The 23,546-nt window shown below is 38.7% G+C and overlaps 1 protein-coding gene across 1 annotated transcript in view; it reads right to left on the reverse strand.

Moving 5' to 3' along the window:
• Positions 1–23,546, reverse strand: part of LOC128638884 (vomeronasal type-2 receptor 26-like) — a 196,207-nt gene that overhangs the window by 100,564 nt on the left and 72,097 nt on the right. Inside the window, exon 6 of the mRNA XM_053691012.1 lies at positions 11,305–11,428. Coding sequence (XP_053546987.1) covers positions 11,305–11,428 — 124 coding nt within the window. The remainder of the gene's footprint in view (positions 1–11,304; positions 11,429–23,546) is intronic.

Here is a 23,546-nt window from a genome sequence, read left to right on the forward strand (position 1 = left end):
AAAATAAAAAACAATAAGATTGCAAAAATAAATAAACGAAATGATCAAAAATAAAAATAATTACATCTAATCTAATAGCCCTATATAAAAAATACCCCCTAGCCTACAATAAACTACCACTAGCCCTTAAAAGGGCCTTTTGTAGGGCATTGCTTTAAAGGAATCAGCTTTTTTACCTGTAAAAAAATAAAAATTGTCCCCCCAATAGTAACACCCACCACCCAACCAACCCCCCAAAACAAAAATACCTGTTCAAATCAGCCAATAGCATTTCAGTGTGTTTAAAACAGCCAATAGGATTTCAGAAGCTCTCATCCTATTGGCAAATTTGAATTTGAAGAATCAAATCAGTCAATAGGAATGCAAGGTATGCCATTTTGAAACGGCGACCTTGCATTCAACTTCAGTGGACGGCGGCAACTGTATGAAGAGGATGTCTTCCAGGTTGGCTCCGCTCTGTGCCGTCTGGATGAAGATAGAAGATGCCCCCGGGATGGATGAAGTCCTCACCACCTGGATGAAGGTTTCGCCGCCTGGATGGAGATCGAAATCCGGACTTCAGAAATTGTGAGTAGATCTTCTGGGGTTAATATTAGGTTATTTTTTAATTTTTTGGGGTGTTTTGTTTTTTTTTAGATTTGGGTTTGGGCTTTGAAAAAGAGCTAAATGCCGTTTTAAGGGCAATGCAAAATAGCTAAATTCCCTACTATATACCGCCACTATAATAAAGTTATTAACCCCTAAACCTAGGTCTAACCCTAACCCCCCCTAACTTAAATATAATTTAAATAAATCTAAATAAAATAACTACAATTAAATAAATTATTCCTATTTAAAACTAAATACTTACCTATAAAATAAACCCTAAGCTAGCTACAATATAACTAATAGTTACATTGTAGCTATTTTAGGATTTATTTTTATTTAACAGGCAACTTTTTATTTATTTTAACTAGGTAGAATAGTTACTAAATAGTAATTAACTATTTAATAACTACCTAGCTAAAATAAAGACAACTTTACCTGTAAAATAAACCCTAACCTAAGTTACAATTACACCTAACACTACTCTATAATTACATTAATTCCCTAAACTAACTACAATTAAATACAATTAAATAAACTAAATTACAGAAAAAAACACTAAATTACAGAAAATAATAAATAATTACAAGAATTTTAACCTAATTACACCTAATCTAATCCCCCTAATAAAATAAAAAAGCCCCCCAAAATAATAAAAATCCCTACCCTATACTAAATTACAAATAGCCCTTAAAAGGGCCTTTTAAGGGGCATTGCCCCGAAGTAATCAGCTCTTTTACCAGTAAAAAATACAATACCCCCCGAAACATTAAAACCCACCACCCACACACCCAACCCTACTCTAAAACCCATCCAACCCCCCCTTAATAAAACCTAACACTACCCACTTGAAGATCACCCTACCTTGAGACGTCTTCACCCAGCCAGGCACAAGTGGTCCTCCAGATGGTCCGAAGTCTTCATCCTATCCGGGCAGAAGAGGACCTCCAGACGGGCAGAAGTCTTCATCCAGGTGGCATCTTCTATCTTCTTCCATCCGTAGAGGAGAAGGGCCAATCTGGAAGACATCCGATGCGGAGCATCCTCTTCTTCCGACGGCGACTGGAACAATGACGGGTCCTTTAAATGACATCATCCAAGATGGCGTCCCTTCAATTCCGATTGGCTGATAGAATTCTATCAACCAATCGGAAATTAAGGTAGAAAAAAATCCTATTCAATCCTATTGGCTGATTACAACAGCCAATAGAATTGAGCTCGCAAACTATTGGCTGATTGGAACAGCCAGTAGAATGCGAGCTCAATCCTATTGGCTGTTAGTGTTTAATAAACCCACCACCTACACAACCAACCCTCCAAATAAAATACTAACTAAAAAAACCTAAGCTCACCATTGCCCTGAAAAGGGCATTTGGATGGGCATTGCCCTTAAAAGGGCAGGTAGCTCTTTTGCGGCCCAACCCCTAATCTAAAAATAAGACCCACCCAAAAACCCTTAAAAAAACCTAACACTAACCCCTTGAAAATCGACTTGCTGTTCTGAAGACCGGACATCCATCCTCAAGGAAGCGGCAGAAGTCTTCATCCAACCGGGCTGAAGTCTTCAACGAAGCCGGGAGAAGTCTTCATCCAAGCCGGGCGAAGTGGTCCTCCAGATGGGCAGAAGTCTTCATCCAGACGGCATCTTCTATCTTTATCCATATTCAAGATAACTGACGCGGAGTATCCTCTTCATCCGGAGTCTTCTTACTGAATGACGGCAGTCAATTGGCTGATAGGATTCAGCTTGCATTCTATTGGCTGTTCCAAACAGCCAATAGAATGTGAGCTCAATCCTATTGGCTGATTGCATCAGCCAATAGGATTGAACTTCAATCCTATTGGCTGATTGCATCAGCCAATAGGATTTTTTCTACCTTAATTCCGATTGGCTAATAGAATTCTATCAGCCAATCGGAATCTAAGGGATGCCATCTTGGATGACATCACTTAAAGGAACAGTCATTCAGTAAGAAGACTCCGGATGAAGAGAATGCACCACGTCGGATGTCTTGAAGATGGAGCCGCTCTGCGTCGGATGGATGAAGATAGAAGATGCCGTCTGGATGAAGACTTCTGCCCGTCTGGAGGACCACTTTGCCCGGTTTGGATGAAGACTTCTCCAGGCTTCGTTGAGGACTTTGGCCCGGTTGGATGAAGACTTCTGCCGCTTCCTTGAGGATGGATGTCCGGTCTTCAGAACAGTAATTCGATCTTCAGGGGGTTAGTGTTAGGATTTTTAAGGGTGTATTGGGTGGGTTTTATTTTTAGGTTAGGGCTTTGGGCCGCAAAAGAGCTAACTGCCCTTTTAAGGGCAATGCCCATCCAAATTCCCTAATCAGCCAATAGGATTGAAGTTCAATCCTATTTGCTGATTATAACAGCCAATAGGATTGAGCTCGCAAACTATTGGCTGATTGGAACAGCCAATAGAATGCAAGCTCAATACTATTGGCTGTTAGGGGTTAATAAACCCACCACCCACACAACCAACCCCCCAAATAAAATACTAACTAAAAAAACCTAAGCTCCCCATTGCCCTGAAAAGGGCTAAAAGGGCAGTTAGCTATTTTGCGGCCTAAACCCTAATCTAAAAATAAGACCCACCCAATAAACCCTTAAAAAAACCTAACACTAACCCCCTGAAAATCGACTTGCTGTTCTGAAGACCGGACATCCATCCTCAAGGAAGCGGCAGAAGTCTTCATCCAACCGGGCTGAAGTCCTCAACAAAGCTGGAAGAAGTCTTCATCCAAGCCAGGCGAATTGGTCCTCGAGACGGGCAGAGTCTTCATCCAGATGGCATCTTTTATCTTCATCCATCTGACGTGGAGCGGCTCCATATTCAAGATAACTGACGCGGAGCGTCCTCTTCATCCGGAGTCTTCTTACTGAATGATGGTTCCTTTAAGTGATGTCATCCAAGATGGCATCCCTTAGATTCCAATTGGCTGATAGAATTCTATCAGCCAATCAGAATTAAGGTAGAAAAAAATCCTATTGGCTGATCCAATCAGCCAATAGGATTGAAGGTTGCATTCTATTGGTTGTTCCAATCAGCCAATAGAATGTGAGCTCAATCCTATTGGCTGATTGGATCAGCCAATAGCATTTTTTCTACCTTAATTCCGATTGGCTAATAGAATTCTATCAGCCAATCGGAATCTAAGGGATGCCATCTTGGATGACATAACTTAAAGGAACCGTCATTTTGTAAGAAGACTCCGGATGAAGAGGATGCTCCGCGTTGGATGTCTTGAAGATGGAGCCGCTCTGCGTCGGATGGATGAAGATAGAAGATGCCGTCTGGATGAAGACTTCTGCCCATCTGGAGGACCACTTCACCGGTTTGAATGAAGACTTCTCCAGGCTTCGTTGAGGACTTTGGCCTGGTTGGATGAAGACTTCTGCCGCTTCTTTGAGGATGGATGTCCGGTCTTCAGAACAGTAAGTCGATCTTCAGGGGGTTAGTGTTAGGTTTTTTTAAGGGTGTATTGGTTGGGTTTTATTTTTAGGTTAGGGCTTTGGGCCGCAAAAGAGCTAACTGCCCTTTTAAGGGCAATGCCCATCCAAATTCCCTTTTCAGGGCAATGGGGAGCTTAGGTTTTTTTAGTTAGTATTTTATTTGGGGTGTTGGTTGTGTGGGTGGTGGGTTTTACTGTTGGGGGGGTTGTTTGTATTTTTTTTACAGGTAAAAGAGCTGATTTCTTTGGGGCAATGCCCTGCAAAAGGCCCTTTTAAGGGCTATTGGTAGTTTAGTTTAGGCTAGGGTTTTTTATTTTGGGGGGCTTTTTTATTTTAAAAGGGCTATTCGATTAGGTGTAATTAGTTTAAAGATCTTGTAATTTGTTTATTATTTTCTGTAATTTAGTGTTTTTTTGTGATTTAGCTAATTTAATTTAATTTATGTAATTGCTTTTAATTTAGTTGATTTATTTAATTGTAGTGTAGTGTTAGGTGTTATTGTAACTTAGGTTAGGTTTTATTTTACAGGTAAATTTGTATTTATTTTAGCTAGGTAGTTATTAAATAGTTAATAACTATTTAATAACTATTCTACCTAGTTAAAATAAATACAAGCTTGCCTGTAAAATAAACCCTAAGCTAGATACAATGTAACTATATATTAGTTATATTGTAGCTAGCTTAGGGTTTATTTTATAGGTAAGTATTTAGTTTTAAATAGGAATAATTTAGTCGATGATAGTAATTTTATATAGATTTATTTAAATTATATTTAAGTTAGGGGGTGTTAGGGTTAGACTTAGGTTTAGAGGTTAATAAATTTAGAATAGTGGCAGCGACGTTGGGGCGGCAGATTAGGGGTTAATAAGTATAATGTAGGTGGCGGTGATTTTAGGGACGGCAGATTAGGGGTCAATAATATTTAACTAGTGTTTGGGAGGCGGGAGTGTGGCTGTTTAGGGGTTAATATGTTTATTCTAGTGGCCGCGATGTCCGGAGCGGCAGATTAGGGGTTACAATTTTTATTTTAGTGTTTGCGATGCAGGAGGGCCTCGGTTTAGCGGTTAATAGGTAGTTTATGGGTGTTAGTGTACTTTTTTAGCACTTTAGTTATAAGTTTTATGCTACGGCGTTGTACCATAAAACTCTTAACTACTGACTTTAAAATGCGTTATGGATCTTGGAGGTAGGGTGTACTGCTCACTTTTTGGCATTCCAGGACAGACTCGTAATACCGGCACTATTGAAGTCCCATAGAAAAAAGACTTTATGAAGTTTACGTAAGTCGTTTTTCGGTAAGGCCAAAGATGTGTGCGGTGCTCCTAAACCTGCAAGACTCGTAATAGCAGTGGTAGTGAAAAAGCAACGTTAGGACCTGTTAATGCTGCTTTTTCAGCCTAATGCACAGCTCGTAATCTAGCCAAAAGTGTTTTTAAAATGGCATCTCAGTGTATCATTTGTATAGCATGAATAAGGGATATTGATCCTGAAACGTTGCTTGTTTTGTTGTCAAGAAATAAAGCCTTTTATGCTTGAATAGACAAGTGCTGTGGACATTTACTTTTGTGGACAAATACATTAAAGGGACACAATACCCATATACTAAATCACTTGAAAGGGATGCAGCATAACTGTAAAAATCTGGCAGGAAAATATCACCTAAGAATCTCTATGTAAAAAAGGAAGATATTTTAACTCACAATTTCCTCAGCTCACCAGAGTAAGTGCTGTGTAAAAAGTTATCTTTCAGTTACTGCCCAGCTGCATGTTAAAAAAAAAGGAAGAAATGAACAGCAGCCAATCAGCATCAGGTCATGAACTCTTTTACTATAATTTCAGGAGATTTTTTTCACTTAACTGTCGTGAGATTTTATAATAAACTTCCTTAAACTGAATAGGGAAATAACATGAGTGTGCATGAGGCACGCTCCCTTGCAGGTCCGGGACAGGTATACTGATTTGCTGCTTAAAGTCCTATACAATGGGGTGTGAATACTTAGGACATTTTGAGGTAAAATATCTTTCTTTTTTAAATAGAGATGTTCAGGTGATATTTTCTAGTCAGCTTTTTACAGCTATGCTGCATCACTTTCAAGTGTCTCAACATTTGGGTATCATGACCCTTTAATAAAATAAATAAAACATCAACAATTACAGCACTACTAAATTTATTTATTCACAAATGATTACACAGTGGATACTTTAAAGCTTACAATAGGAGTAAATAGTAATTATTAGTAGCTAACATAATTCCAATAAACTGGTTAGATAAGAGTATAAGAACGGAATGATCAGTTAAGCAAACGTCTATTGGTTACAGAGAAATTATAAATTAAATAACAAACTAACCAGAGTTAATACATGAAAAGGCAAATTAAGTTCACAAAACAGTCAGTGTGACCGGGAAACGCGTTGTGTATTTTATCTTGTTTTAATTAAAGCTTGTAATATTTCTAGTCATTTGACTTCACAACTCTCTTTACAACTGGATAAGCTTTGCCTGAGCGGTACTCTTTCTACAGAACGTTCCTATAATGTGCTCAAGGGGTATACTTTATCCTAATCGCTTTCAGTGGAGAAAGTATCCTAAGGATGTATTTTACTTGTCTCCAGGCTACACTGTTCCATGGGAGTTCCGGGAAACGTGTTGTGTATTTTATCTTGTTTTAATTAAAGCTTGTAATATTTCTAGTCATTTGACTTCACAACTCTCTTTACAACTGGATAAGCTTTGCCTGAGCGGTACTCTTTCTACAGAACTTTCCTATAGTGTGCTCAAGGGGTATACTTTATCCTAATCGCTTTCAGTGGAGAAAGTATCCTAAGGATGTATTTTACTTTTCTCCAGGCTACACTGCTCCGTGGGAGTTCTGCTGTATATCATGAGGACAGCTATCTGGACAGCTGCTAAAGGTCCAGGAGGCATTTGTGGCACTTATCAAGTGCTATATACTTTGTAAGTACAATCATCTACTGCATGCGTGGAGACCTAGTTACACTGATGTGCACTATTGTGGTGCCTTCTTCTGCTTTCCCCTATCCACAGATTCATTTTACTTTAATGCCTGAAGTGTTTGGAAGAAGCCTGCCGCCTTGGGTCTGATTTATCCGATGTTCATCTGTGAGGATTTTTGATGGACTATCACCCACTCCACGGATCTTTGCAATATCCATGAACTATTCACTTTACAAGTAATATTGAAGTTGATGGGTATATGTACTGTTGTGATCTCGTATTAATTTATATGTGTTATTTATGTTGATACATTTGCAATATTTTCTATTATCTATTATCGCTAGACCGTTTGTTTTATATGAGTGCTCAGACATTTGAATAGACCAAATAGATCTCTTATTGCTAGAGATTCCTTTTGAATCTTCGACTTGTTGTGATACCTGCTTTATTGTAGCTGTTACTGAATATCACGGGATCATTATCATCACTTTATCTGATTTTTTTATACTAGCATCACTAGTTTTTAATGTGTTTTTTTTATATTGTTTCTTTCAATATATTAATTATATTTCACTACAAAAGTTTAGTTATCACGTATGACACTATTTTAGGCACATCTAACTGTCATTCATATATAAATACAGTCAGTTTGGTGGCTGCACATTGATTATGCCTCTTTTCATTGGCTCTCCTGATGGGTTCAGCTGGCTCTCACTTACGCATTGCTGCTACACTGCCTATGTAGGTTTATTTTTTTTAAAGGATACCAAGAGAATGAAGCAAATTTGATAATAGAAGTAAATAGGAAAGTTGTTAAAAATTGTATGTTCTATCTATAGACCCTTTAAAGTCTACAATATTTCTTGTTTCTTCTTCCAGCCCTATCTCTTTGTTTCAGATTTACCAAATAAAAAATTATAAAAGCCTCAACCAACCACAAATTATAGGTTTGGATCTATTTATATATTATTGCAACACTATGTATTTGTGTTCATTTTTCCATAATCATACACATTGCCCAGCATACACATATAAAAGCCTGAGCTACATTAAGTATTTTAAAGAAATACCTCACATTTCTTATATTCTAAAGTGCAAACATTTGGATGGGTAGGAGAGACACTAAAGCCAAGTTTATGTTGTTGTTTTTTAATTATTTTAGCCAAACCAATAGCCCTCAAAATGGCTGCTAAAAAAAAGTTTATAAAGCTGACATATTTTTGTTTTGCACTAACCAAATTATGGTCATGGAAAGGTTGCTGACCACAATATGGCTTCAAAAACATTAATTTTTTCTCAGTTTACTTTGAGAAAATGAACAACTTTCACTTTGTTGTAAACAGTCATTAACAGACTAAAGTTTTTAGCTTCTTCTATCTGGTATAAATGGTCAAAATGCCCTTTACAACTATTTTTTTCTAAGGTGAAACATTATCAAAACATTTCATATGTGGGGAATCACCCTGTCTACCAGTGGTTGCCTTGTTTATATGCCAGTGAGCTTATATTCCACAAATCAACTGTTTAAAGAAATGCACTTCCTGTTCTTTTCAAAAGCAAATTAAACATATTATCAAAAAAATCTTGCTTTTGTGTAAACTTTTGCTTATCCCTCTCTCCAAAAAGAGGCCACAAACAAACTCTGTAACCTGTTCATGCTGCAAATTAAATAGCTGGTTTAAGCAATTTGCAGCATATTGAAAACCTGGATTAACCCCTTGTGCCTATTATACATAGCTAACATGTGATAGGGTACTTTTCCCAGTGTAACCTGTTGACGTAGTAGCCACTTCCTACCTTCTGTCTCATGCTGCAGTCCCTGCTTTCAGCTCTGATATTTAAGACTGCAGCCAGGGGTAGAAGGGATCTGTTTTCATATGGTTGCTCTATGTCTCTGTTTGCATTTGGCTTGCGGTGCTGGCATAGGGGGTGTGTGAGGGAAGGAGAGAAGTAGGCGGGTGGCGCATCATGGGAGGAGGGAAGAGAGGAATGGGAGGGATCGCTATATAACAGAAAATGTTTTACTGAGAGGGAGGGGTCCACTATACTACTGCAGATATGGATGGACAGGGGGGCCTTCATTATAATTGCATGGATGGGGAAGGTGGGGAGGGTGAGGGAAGGATGCTACATTATGGATTTTTTTTTATTTTTTTTTTAATAAATAAATAAAAATTAGCTATGAAAATATTTATAAACTGGGTACTGAAAGTATGGTGGACACTAGTTAAAGGGGGAGGGTTAAGAGCTGTTTGGGAGGGATCAGGGAGGTTAGAAGTTTGAGGAGCGATCACAACACTGCAGAAAATAATAAAACTAAAAAAAAATAAAATAATATTTACAAAAAAAAGCCCTACATATGCATACCGGCAGACTGTCTGGCAATACCTAAGATGGTGGTGACCAGTGGGAGGTAAGGAAGGGAAGAGAGCTGTTTGGGAGAGATCAGGTAGGGATCATGGGGTGGGAGATGTCAGGTTGGGGGGTAATCTCTAAACTATAGCTAAAATTAACCTTACAAACTACCTCATTAATTAACCTCTTCACTGCCGGCAATTTCAGGTGTGTTGTACAGCTGCAATGAACTGCCTTCTAATTACCAAAAAACAATGGCAATGCCATTCATGTCTGCTATTTCTGAACAATAGGGATCCCAGAAAAGCTTTTACAACCATTTGTGTTATGACTGCACACACGGTATGTAAATAATTTCAATGAGAAGTCCAAATTTTTAAAAAAGTTAAAGATTTTTTTTAATATGATCGCATCTGACAGTGAAATAGAGGCATGGAATATACCAAAATGGGCCTAGATCAATACCTTGGGTTGTTTACTAAAAAAAAAAACAAGGTTCTATTTCTATTTAAATTAAGTGATAGCAAAAATGATAAAAATTCTCCTGTGCTTTGGGCAATGTTTCTCTAAAATTCCTCGTCCTTAAGGGGTTAAAGTGTTTCCTGTTTGGCTTCTCTATGGATTATGGAACAAATCGTTTACACAAAAACATAAGGGGTTTAACCCCTTGGGTGCTAACGAAGGCTCAGAGCCGTCGCTAGCACTCACCTACTTTGAGAGCGATCTGGGGCTCCCATTAACTCCCACCCCGGTGATCGGACCTGTATAGTGACAGGCATCGCCGGGGCTTCCCGTTATGCGCAGAGACATCACACACAATGACGTGATGACGCCACCACGCAACTTAAAGGTAATCACCTAACCTTCCAATGGTATAAGTCTTGGGGATCTGGGTGGGGGGGAAGTATTTTTTTTTTTTTAAATAATAAAAAAAAACAAAAAAAACTTAAATCCAGCTTAGCACTCAAAGGGTTAATGTCAATTTAACAAGTTGTTTTTTCATATGCATGAAAGAAATTAATTAAAGGGACACTAAACACAATTTTTTTCTTTAAAGGGACACTGAACCCAATTTTTTTCTATCGTGATTCATGCAATTTTAAGCAACTTTCTAATTTACTCCTATTATCAAATTCTTTTCATTCTCTTGGTATCTTTATTTGAAATGCAAGAATGTAAGTTTAGATACCAGCCCATTTTTGGTGAACACACTGTGTTGTTCTTGCTGATTGGTGGGTAAATTCACCTACCAATAAACAAGTGCTTTCCATGGTTCTGAACAAAAAAAAATAGCCTAGATGCCTTCTTTTTCAAATAAAGAAAGCAAGAGAATGAAGAAAAATTGATAATAGGAGTAAAATAGAAAGTTGTTTAAAATTGCATGCTCTATCTGAATCACGAAAGAAAAAAAATTGGGTTCAGTGTATGATTCAGATAGAGCATGCAATTTTAAGCAACTTTCTAATTTACTCCTATTATCAATTTTTCTTTGTTCTCTTGCTATCTTTATTTAAAAAGCAGGAATGTGATGCATAGGAGCCGGACCATTTTTGGTTGAGAATCTGGCTTATGTTTGCTTATTGGTGGGTAAATGTAAGCCTCCAATAAGCAAGCGCTATCCATGGTGCTGAACCTAAAATAGGATGGCTGCTAAGATTTACATTCATGATTTTCAAATAAAGATAACAAGAGAACGAAAAAATATTGATCATAGGAGTAAATTAGAAAGTAACTTAAAATTGCATGCTCTATGTGAATCATGGAAGAAAAAATTGGGGTTTGGTGTCCCTTTAAGTTTAATGTCTCTTTGAATCTATAATATATCTATTGTTAGACTACTTCAAAAGCAATATTTCTATACTGTAAAATCGATTCAGATGTATCACTTATTTAACACATACAGAAGGTGACAGTATGAATAGTTGACATTAAATGACACACACCAGTTCTGTTGGATATTTCCCCATCTGAACAGGGCACACAGTCATAACAACAAATGGGCTTTAATTGCTGAATTGCTTTCCTGTATCCGGGAGGACAGCTCTCACTGCAAACAGAGCGAGGGGTCTGATGAAGACAACACAGAAACAAAACAGTATTAAATCAATATAAATAATGGGGTTTTTTATATCACATTAACTTATTTTTTTATAAACTTAACCAAAGCACTTCACATGACTTGTTCAAAGGGACACTATACTGTAAAATTGTTTTTTTTTCCTTAATGTGTTTCTAATGGCCTAGTATAACAGCTGCATAGTATTAAATGGGTGTAAAATTATTCTTTTAGTTTGATTTTTGCATTTGAAAAAGTAGTTTTTCCTCATTGAAACCTTAACCTATTGACCTCAAGGTCATGCCCATTTAAATGGACATTCCAGATCAAATTTAAAATCGATAAATTACATATTTGAATAGAAACATATTTGCAATGTACATGTATTGGCAAGCATGCTTCTAGTAAAAACAATCACTGTTTTAGTGTTAACATTTTTCCATGCACATGTATGTGAAGCATAGCTAGATATTCTCAGCACACCAGCATTTTAAATACTGCAGCTGCTCATTTTTTTACTTATTTTTTTATTATTTACTTATTTTATTTTTTACTTAGTGGGGTTAGTTTAGAGGTTTTAAAGGTTTTTGTTTAGAGTAGGGTAGTTTAGAGGAGGTTTAGTTGTTGGTGTAGTTCTAGTTTGTGTTTTGAGGTTGCGGTTTAGGTTTTCATCTCCTAACCACCCCCCATACCTTGACGGTTGATTAGGTGATTATTGATGGTTATCATTTATTAGGCCTTAATCAACTAACCACCCCCAAACCTGTATGAGGGTTGATTAGGTGATTAGGTTTGGACAGCTTAGGGGTTAATAGTGCATTTATCTACAATTGTTAAAATATTATGTATTGTTATGTATGATGCATATTCTTTAAACTATTTTATATAAATTAATAAAAAAAATCTTGTGTTTTTTTATTTTAAATATAAATATATATTTTAAAATTTATTTTCATGTTACAAAAGGCATTTGTGCTACAATTATTTTATTACATAAGAGGCATTCAATTATGTGATACTATAATTGTAATGCAACTGTCTTTTATAACCTAAATATCTATTTTAAAAATATTTTATTATTTACACTAATAAAGGCATCAAGCAAGAATATTCATTATACATGACCATGCATTTTATTTTTAAAGAATGTAGATATAATTTAGTCAAGCTTTGCATTGGTATTCAATATTTAAACAGTTATGCATGTATATTGCAAAATGGTTTAAGTATTGTATATAAATTAAAATGTATTTCTGTAAGCTTTTTGTGTTTATTAGTGATAACATAGATATATATTTTAATATATATATATATTGATGTTATAGTAGTCATTATCATTACATTATAAATTTACATAACAGGCATGCAGTTATGTAGACCAATAATGATAATTATACTTTATTTAATTAGAAAAAATAAAACAAGCAACATTAATTACATTTTAATTTTCATGCACAAATTTAAACATTATGCATTATACTGTATGGGTTGCCAGGAATCAGACTGAGACAAGAAGTGCAAAAATAATCACACCTTTATTAATAGCAAAAAATAATAAAAAGTCCACAAGTCAAATAACAAGCCAGGAATCAAAACCAGAACTGGTAGTCAGACGAGCCGAGTCAGGAGCCAAAGCGAATAGTCAGACGAGCCGGAATCAGGAACAAGAAGAACAGCAGAGTCAGGAACAAGCCAGGGATCAGGAACAAGGAGGGACGTCAGACAGCCAGGTAATACACAGGAGCTCTCACAAACAGGTCTGAGACAACGCAAGGGCAAAGCATACTGAACAGAGACCCTTTAAATAATAAGTGATGACATAACAGTTCTGAGACTTCATCCTCTCTCACACGGATGATGTACACCAGTCTGGCCATAAAAGGAAGTGCAGGAAATGAGCAGCATCACACAGTATGCACCAGAGTCAGGAAGAGAGGTTAGTAAAATGGCTGCAAGCAGCACATGGCAAACAGATCAGGGAAAAAACCCTGACAGTACCCTCCCCTCAATGACCCCTCCCCCGTGGAAGACCAAAAGGCTTATTGGGGAAACTGTATTTTGTAAAGGATAAGACTCTCAAGTGCTTCAAGTTAATACCCCATAAGGAAAGATTTACAATGCAAAAAACAGTTTGAAATATCAAAATGTATTTATCTATATAACAATGAAAATAAAAATAAAAAACATAAAATATATTTCTTTAAAACATAGAAATACTGTTTAGAGTTGGTTGGCCAACCTTATAAAATTTATATCATGTAAAAAAACATGATAAAAAACAATCATACAATGAATTTAGTTGTAGTCTGCATTAAATTCTAAACTGAAGCTATACTGTGCCTTAGATATCAGCTTTGAAATAAGAGCTACAAGCGTTTTATATATAAGCTGCACAAAGTAATTGATCAAAATTCTTTCTATGTATTTAAATAGATTAAGACAACGTCGTACTTGATGTATCAATTGATCTCGGGATTGCTATAATTGTAACAACTTACTTAATATGCACAATTTCCTACTTAAAGTGCACAATTTCTTGCTTATTATATACAATTCCTGCGTGATTTTTTTTTTATATGCTTTGTCTGTTGAATGATTCAAATTGTATATGAACACTGAATGTCTCAATACTGGTGCTTGCTTTTTTCTGAAAAAACGTTCATACGTTCTCTGAAATCACAGCGCTTTGGATGTCGTTAACACAGTTTTTTTAGAGGTGGTTAGTGTTGCAAGTGTACTTGTAAGTGTTGACTGACCTTATTTCCTTTTGTCTTCAGACAGCTTTTGTTTCTGTCCTCCTAGAGAAGATCTCTGGTCCTGGAGCTTTCTACCAGCGGTGAGCCCAGATCACGCCGCTGCTTCTGCAGCTGTTTCAAAATCATGCACCTTTCCCTCAGGCTTCCCGTGATTGGTCCTCGATGGGCATCTGCTCAGCTCTCCCCACTGATAATGATTTTTACAGCTCTACCGGTCAATCTTGATACACTTAGTTGAAAGCTGACCCGGTTAGAGATTATATACTCCTGCAAGTGGGTTTCTTGATGTTTAGATGCATGAATAAGATCTTTAGTTATAATAATCCACTCTCCTGTGGACTTCCGATAAAATGTAGTAAAAAGAGGATTAGCAACGCGTTTCAGCTGAGTACCTCAGCCTTTTTCAAGCATATCCTCTATGTAGCTGACAGTCCTTATATACCATTTCCTGTGTTTTGATTGGTGGTTACTCAATTGTCCATAAGTAACTTACTTTGCGGCTTGATGCTGCTTACTTATCCTATTGTTACAAAGGCATTGTGATTTATATATGTACAAGCCTTTTATTTGAAAATCAAACCAATTTCATAAGCATATGTTTGGCGAAAATTGTCGAGAGAGGGCATCAGCCCTAACATTCTTACTACCAGGCAGGTAGGAGACCACATAATTAAACCGAGACAAAAATAGCACCCATCTGGCCTGTCGGGGCGACAAACGTTTTGCTTCAGATAGATAAGTTAAATTCTTGTGGTCAGTAAGAATGAGCACTGGCACGCTAGTACCCTTGAGAAGATGCCTCCAATCCTTGAGTGCCAAATTTATGGCCAGTAATTACCTGTCGCCAATTTCATAAATGCATTCCGCTGGAGACAATTTCTTAGAGAAGAAACCACATGGATGCAAGGAACCGTCAGGCGTAGGACATTGAGACAAGAGGGCACCTACTCCAGTCTCAGACGCATCGACCTCAAGAACGAAAGGCAGGACAGGGTTAGGATGAGCCAGAACTGGAGCGGCAGCAAAGGCAGTCTTAAGACTATCAATGGCATTAATGGCAGTAGGTGACCAATGGAGTGGATCATTCTCCTTACAGGTCATGTCTGTGATAGGTTTGACCAAGGAAGAAAAGTTTTTAATAAACTTTCTATAGTAATTGGCGAACCCCTAAAAATGTTTAATAGACCGAAGACCAACTGGGCATGGCCACTGCAACGGAGATAACATAACCTAGCAAGGTTACTTGAGTCTGATGGGACTCACATTTCTCAAGTTTACAAAACAGGTCGTTCTCAGGTAGTCTCTGAAGAACCCGTGTAACATCAGAACGATGAGCCTCAAGTGTGGGTGAGTGTATGAGGATGTCGTCTAAGTACACCACAACACACTGTTGCAACATATCTCATAGGACATCATTAATAAATTGCTGGAAAACAGCAGGAGCATTACATAAGCCAAAGGGCATTACAAGATACTCATAATGCCCACTCCTGGTGTTAAATGCTGTTTTCCATTTGTGGCCCTCCTTGTTCCTAACGAGATTGTATGCTCCTCTTAAATCAAGTTTAGTAAAGACCGTAGCTCCCTTGAGGCAGTCAAAGAGTTCCGTAATGAGCGGAATAGGGTAAGCATTCTTAATAGTAAGACGATTAAGACCCCTATAATTGATGCATGGTCTAAACTCGCCACCCTTTTTCTTCAAAAAGAAGAAGCCAGCCCCTGCAGGAGAGCAGGATTTGTGGATGATCCCCGCAACAGAGCATCGGCAACATACTCCTCCATAGCACAATTCTCCACAACAGACAGAGGGTAAACCCGGCCCGAGGAGGAATGGCTCCGGGTTGCAGGTCTATGGCACAATCATAAGACCAGTGAGGAGGCAACGTACCAGCATGCACCTTGTCAAAAACGTCTAGGAATTCTCAGTACTCCTCTGGCAATTGAAATACCGAGGACGTGCACAAGACTTTAACTTGTTTCCGAAGACAAATGGAAATACATTGCAGAGACCACGAAAAAATTTCGGACCTGGGCCAGTCGAGACTGGGATTGTGCTTTTGGAGCCAGGGATAACCCAGAATAACTGGAAAATGCAGAGAGTTTATCACCTGGAACTGGAGGGTTTCAAAATGGAGAACCCCAACAGCCATGGTTAACGGAGCAGTTTCGTGAGTAACAAGTGTGGGCTGAAGGGGCCTGCCATCAATGGCCTCAATAGCAAGTGGAATGGACCGAGGCAAAACAGGAATGGAGTGCTTTGATACAAAAGCACTGTCAATGAAATAGCCCACTGCACTGGAGTCAACAAGAGCCTGGGTGACTATGGAGGAGTCCACCCAGGAAAGGACAACTGTGACCAAAGGTTTCTCTTTTAGCGGTTCCAGGGACGAGGATAAACCCCCCAAGTTCTGCCCCCAACAGGACCTTAGGTGTGAGCGTTTCCCTGCCGTGTAGGATAAGACTTCAAAAGGTGGCCCTGTAACCCGCAATAGAGGCAGAGCCCCTCCCTCCTCCTAAAGGCCCTCTCTGCTGTGAAGAGACACATGAATCCCAACTGCATCGGCTCAACAGTACCTTTTGACTCGGGACCAGGAGGCATGGGAGGAGAGGGAGGCATGGGTGGGAACGAACACGTAGGAGACAATGGAACAGGAGGCTTCCACAAGCACTCCTTGAAAGAGGGCCTCTCACTTAGTCTGATGTCAATTAGGATAAAAAAAGACACCAATACCTTGAGATCTTCTGGTAAATCTATGGCAGCAACTTCGTCCTTAATCGCATCAGAGAGCCCATGAAAAAAGGTGTCAACAAGGGCTTCATTGTTCCAACCTACCTCTGCGGAAAGTGTATGGAACTCAATGGCATACTGAGCAAAAGATCATGTACCTTGCTGAATGGACATAAGTCGTTTAGCAGCAGAGGAGGAGCGAGCCAGAACATCAAATACCCTTTGAAAGGAGGCCACAAATTCAGGATAATTTGAAATCACAGGTATATTAGTCTCCCAGAAGGGATTAGCCCAGGCAAGAGCTGTCTCAGAGAGTAACAAGATAAGAAATCCCACCTTAGCTCTGTCAGAGGGAAACGCCTGAGGTAACATCTCAGAGTAAATGCTCACCTTGTTCAAAAACCCTCTGCACTGATTAGGATCACATCCATATCGCTGAGGTAGAGGTGCAGAACTGGACATGCTCCTGGTAGGACTAGGTGCAGCAGCGGAAACAGGAGCAGCCATAACTTGCGGGACACTTTGGTCCAAATGTGCAGTGCGAGTCAGCAGGGTTTGAAGGGATAGTGCAAATTGATCCAAACGGTGATCCTGTTCATCCATCCTGGAAATTAGGGAAGGTAAAAGTAGATTATTAGCACCATCAGGATTCATGGCCTTTGCATAATGTCAGGGTGCCAGGAATCAGACTGAGACAAGAAGTGCAAAAATAATCACACCTTTATTTATAGCAAAAAATAATTTAAAAAGTCCACAAGTCAAATAACAAGCCAGAAATCAAAACCAGAACTGGTAGTCAGACGAGCTGAGTCAGGAGCCAAAGCGAATAGTCATAGTCAGACGAGTCAAAATCAGGAACAAGGAGAACAGCAGAGTCAGGAACAAGCCAGGGATCAGGAACCAAGAGGGACGTCAGACAGCCAGGTAATACACAAGAGCTCTCACAAACAGGTCTGAGACAACGCAAGGGCAAAGCATACTGAACAGAGGCCCTTTAAATTATAAGTGATGACATCACAATTCTGAGACTGCATCCTGTCTCACACGGATGATGTACACCAGTCTGGCCAAAAAAGGAAGTGCAGGAAATAAACAGCATCACACAGTATGCAGTCAGGAAGATAGGTGAGTAAAATGGCTGCCAGCAGCACATGGCAAACAGATCAGGGAAAAAAACCCTGACATATACATAGCAATGCATCATTTAAAGATTGAATATTTACAGTATGCATATGGATTTAGCTTCTACAGTTAGTTTTAGATTATTGCAGATTAGGGGTCAATTTTTAAATAATATGCAGTCCTGTACAATGCATATTGTTTAATTTATTGTAGATATCTTTAAATGAATTTAATCTTGGTTAACATTATTTTAAACATAAACATTTATTTTCAAATATATTTATGTTTGAAATAATAGCAAGCAAATATTAAATCCCTTTGTAGATATCTCCAATATTTTAAATAATCAACATTGTACATGACAATGCATACCTTGTCATGTAGATGAGGTAAACACCTGTCATGTCACTATCCTTATTTGTTGCTATTACTGTTATTCCCTAATTCCCCTTTAATTGTGGGATGGACCTTGATGAACTTCCTGTATAAATCACTGCTAATTCACATACACATTGCTTGGCATTTATTCCTGATAACCTTTAAAGGAGTTCCTAAGCCTAATTCGTCCTGATTCTGAAATCTTTGCCTGGCTTGATCTAGCTGCTTGCTAATCCTGCAGTCACTATCCTAACTGTCTCAGTTCCAAGATCAACTTATCTGCTGACCGCAGGTTCTAAACGATCTATCCGATATCAGCTGTTTTTGTGCTCAAGCTGCATACGACGGATCCAACATCAGCTGTTCCTCTGCTGAAAGAGCATGCAGCGGTGACGTCACATGCTGAAGTTTTCACAGCCCTCCGCTGCCTGTCAGTTCTGCAACCACCCAACATTCTGAAGAGCTCGTATTCTCCAGTCACAGTAAGCAGAGTTCCTTTACACTTTAATAACAATCTCATTGTATTTCTCAAGTCTCATCGAATAATGCTTAACCTATGATTCAACACACTGAAATCTACATATTCTCTTTTACAATCTAATCACCTTTACCATGCAATAACAGTATTTCCTGTCTCTGTCGTATATTCTTTTATGTGCACATTACTTTATCCAAGATCTAATTAGCTCTTACTTGGTTAACCATTGTGTCACACTGCTGAAGTTTTTAGTGTACTAACACATCTGTCAGACATAGGCCTAGATTTGGAGTTTGGCGGTAAAAGGGCTGTTAACGCTCCGCTGGCTTTTTTCTGGCCGCACCATAAATTTAACTCTGGTATCGAGAGTTCAAACAAATGCTGCGTTAGGCTCCAAAAAAGGAGCGTAGAGCATTTTTACCGCAAATGCAACTCTCGATACCAGAGTTGCTTACGGACGCGGCCGGCCTCAAAAACGTGCTCGTGCACGATTCTCCCATAGGAAACAATAGGGCTGTTTGAGCTGAAAAAAAACCTAACACCTGCAAAAAAGCAGCGTTCAGCTCCTAACGCAGCCCCATTGTTTGCTATGGGGAAACACTTCCTACGTCTGCACCTAACACTCTAACATGTACCCCGAGTCTAAACACCCCTAGCCTTACACTTATTAACCCCTAATCTGCCGCCCCCGCTATCGCTGACCCCTGCATATTTTTTTTAACCCCTAATCTGCCGCTCCGTAAACCGCCGCAACCTACGTTATCCCTATGTACCCCTAATCTGCTGCCCTAACATCGCCGACCCCTATGTTATATTTATTAACCCCTAATCTGCCCCCCACAACGTCGCCGACACCTACCTACACTTATTAACCCCTAATCTGCCGAGCGGACCTGAGCGCTACTATAATAAAGTTATTAACCCCTAATCCGCCTCACTAACCCTATCATAAATAGTATTAACCCCTAATCTGCCCTCCCTAACATCGCCGACACCTAACTTCAATTATTAACCCCTAATCTGACGACCGGAGCTCACCGCTATTCTAATAAATGTATTAACCCCTAAAGCTAAGTCTAACCCTAACACTAACACCCCCCTAACTTAAATATAATTTACATCTAACGAAATAAATTAACTCTTATTAAATAAATTATTCCTATTTAAAGCTAAATACTTACCTGTAAAATAAATCCTAATATAGCTACAATATAAATTATAATTATATTATAGCTATTTTAGGATTTATATTTATTTTACAGGCAACTTTGTATTTATTTTAACCAGGTACAATACCTATTAAATAGTTAAGAACTATTTAATAGCTACCTAGTTAAAATAATAACAAATTTACCTGTAAAATAAATCCTTACCTAAGATATAATTAAACTTAACACTACCCTATCAATAAAATAATTAAATAAACTACCTACAATTACCTACAATTAACCTAACACTACATTATCAATAAATTAATTAAACACAATTGCTACAAATAAATACAATTAAATAAACTATCTAAAGTACAAAAAATAAAAAAGAACTAAGTTACAAAAAATAAAAAAATATTTACAAACATAAGAAAAATATTACAACAATTTTAAACTAATTACACCTACTCTAAGCCCCCTAATAAAATAACAAAGCCCCCCAAAATAAAAAATTCCCTACCCTATTCTAAATTAAAAAAGTTACAAGCTCTTTTACCTTACCAGCCCTGAACAGGGCCCTTTGCGGGGCATGCCCCAAGAAGTTCAGCTCTTTTGCCTGTAAAAGAATAAATACAATACCCCCCCCCCCAACATTACAACCCACCACCCACATACCCCTAATCTAACCCAAACCCCCCTTAAATAAACCTAACACTAAGCCCCTGAAGATCTTCCTACCTTGTCTTCACCATCCAGGTATCACCGATCCGTCCTGGCTCCAACATCTTCATCCAACCCAAGCGGGGGTTGGTGATCCATAATCCGGTGCTGAAGAGGTCCAGAAGAGGCTCCAAAGTCTTCCTCCTATCCGGCAAGAAGAGGACATCCGGACCGGCAAACATCTTCTCCAAGCGGCATCTTCGATCTTCTTCCATCCGGAGCGAAGCGGCAGGATACTGAAGACCTCCAGCGCGGAACATCCATCCGGACCGACGACTGAACGACGAATGACTGTTCCTTTAAGGGACGTCATCCAAGATGGCGTCCCTCGAATTCCGATTGGCTGATAGGATTCTATCAGCCAATCGGAATTAAGGTAGGAATTTTCTGATTGGCTGATGGAATCAGCCAATCAGAATCAAGTTCAATCCGATTGGCTGATCCAATCAGCCAATCAGATTGAGCTCGCATTCTATTGGCTGATCGGAACAGCCAATAGAATGCGAGCTCAATCTGATTGGCTGATTGGATCAGCCAATCGGATTGAACTTGATTCTGATTGGCTGATTCCATCAGCCAATCAGAAAATTCCTACCTTAATTCCGATTGGCTGATAGAATCCTATCAGCCAATCGGAATTCGAGGGACGCCATCTTGGATGACGTCCCTTAAAGGAACAGTCATTCGTCGTTCAGTCGTCGGTCCGGATGGATGTTCCGCGCTGGAGGTCTTCAGGATCCTGCCGCTTCGCTCCGGATGGAAGAAGATCGAAGATGCCGCTTGGAGAAGATGTTTGCCGGTCCGGATGTCCTCTTCTTGCCGGATAGGAGGAAGACTTTGGAGCCTCTTCTGGACCTCTTCAGCACCGGATTATGGATCGCCAACCCCCGCTTGGGTTGGATGAAGATGTTGGAGCCAGGACGGATCGGTGATACCTGGATGGTGAAGACAAGGTAGGAAGATCTTCAGGGGCTTAGTGTTAGGTTTATTTAAGGGGGGTTTGGGTTAGATTAGGGGTATGTGGGTGGTGGGTTGTAATGTTGGGGGGGGGGGTATTGTATTTATTCTTTTACAGGCAAAAGAGCTGAAATTATTGGGGCATGCCCCGCAAAAGGCCCTGTTCAGGGCTGGTAAGGTAAAAGAGCTTGTAACTTTTTTAATTTAGAATAGGGTAGGGAATTTTTTATTTTGGGGGGCTTTGTTATTTTATTAGGGGGCTTAGAGTAGGTGTAATTAGTTTAAAATTGTTGTAATATTTTTCTTATGTTTGTAAATATTTTTTTATTTTTTGTAACTTAGTTCTTTTTTATTTTTTGTACTTTAGATAGTTTATTTAATTGTATTTATTTGTAGCAATTGTGTTTAATTAATTTATTGATAGTGTAGTGTTAGGTTAATTGTAGGTAATTGTAGGTAGTTTATTTAATTATTTTATTGATAGGGTAGTGTTAAGTTTAATTATATCTTAGGTTAGGATTTATTTTACAGGTAAATTTGTTATTATTTTAACTAGGTAGCTATTAAATAGTTCTTAACTATTTAATAGCTATTGAACCTGGTTAAAATAAATACAAAGTTGCCTGTAAAATAAATATTAATCCTAAAATAGCTATAATATAATTATAATTTATATTGTAGCTATATTAGGATTTATTTTACAGGTAAGTATTTAGCTTTAAATAGGAATAATTTATTTAATAAGAGTTAATTTATTTCGTTAGATGTAAATTATATTTAAGTTAGGGGGGTGTTAGTGTTAGGGTTAGACTTAGCTTTAGGGGTTAATACATTTATTAGAATAGCGGTGAGCTCCGGTCGTCAGATTAGGGGTTAATAATTGAAGTTAGGTGTCGGCGATGTTAGGGAGGGCAGATTAGGGGTTAATACTATTTATGATAGGGTTAGTGAGGCGGATTAGGGGTTAATAACTTTATTATAGTAGCGCTCAGGTCCGCTCGGCAGATTAGGGGTTAATAAGTGTAGGCAGGTGTCGGCGACGTTGGGGGGGGCAGATTAGGGGTTAATAAATATAATATAGGGGTCGGCGGTGTTAGGGGTAGCAGATTAGGGGTACATAGGGATAACGTAGGTGGCGGCGCTTTGCGGTCGGAAGATTAGGGGTTAATTATTTTAAGTAGCTGGCGGCGATGTTGTGGGGGGCAGGTTAGGGGTTAATAAATGTAATATAGGGGTCGGCGGGGTTAGGGGCAGCAGATTAGGGGTACATAAGTATAACGTAGGTGGCGGTCGGCAGATTAGGGGTTAAAAATTTTAATCGAGTGGCGGCGATGTGGGGGGAGCTCGGTTTAGGGGTACATAGGTAGTTTATGGGTGTTAGTGTACTTTAGGGTACAGTAGTTAAGAGCTTTATGAACCGGCGTTAGCCAGAAAGCTCTTAACTCCTGCTATTTTCAGGCGGCTGGAGTTTTGTCGTTAGAGCTCTAACGCTCACTTCAGAAACGACTCTAAATACCGGAGTTAGGAAGATCCCATTGAAAAGATAGGATACGCAATTGACGTAAGGGGATCTGCGGTATGGAAAAGTCGCGGCTGAAAAGTGAGCGTTAGACCCTTTAATCACTGACTCCAAATACCAGCGGGCGGCCAAAACCAGCGTTAGGAGCCTCTAACGCTGGTTTTCACGGCTACCGCCGAACTCCAAATCTAGGCCATAGTGTGTAACATAAAATCTAACCAGATAATTAATTCGCTCCCTGATATCTGGAAGTTGATAATACTCATGGGAGTAATTAATGTCATCCTCCAGTCTTCACACTGCTGCAAAACAATGATTTA

This window comes from Bombina bombina, chromosome 8, assembly GCF_027579735.1.
Source record: "Bombina bombina isolate aBomBom1 chromosome 8, aBomBom1.pri, whole genome shotgun sequence".
Taxonomy (NCBI): domain Eukaryota; kingdom Metazoa; phylum Chordata; class Amphibia; order Anura; family Bombinatoridae; genus Bombina; species Bombina bombina.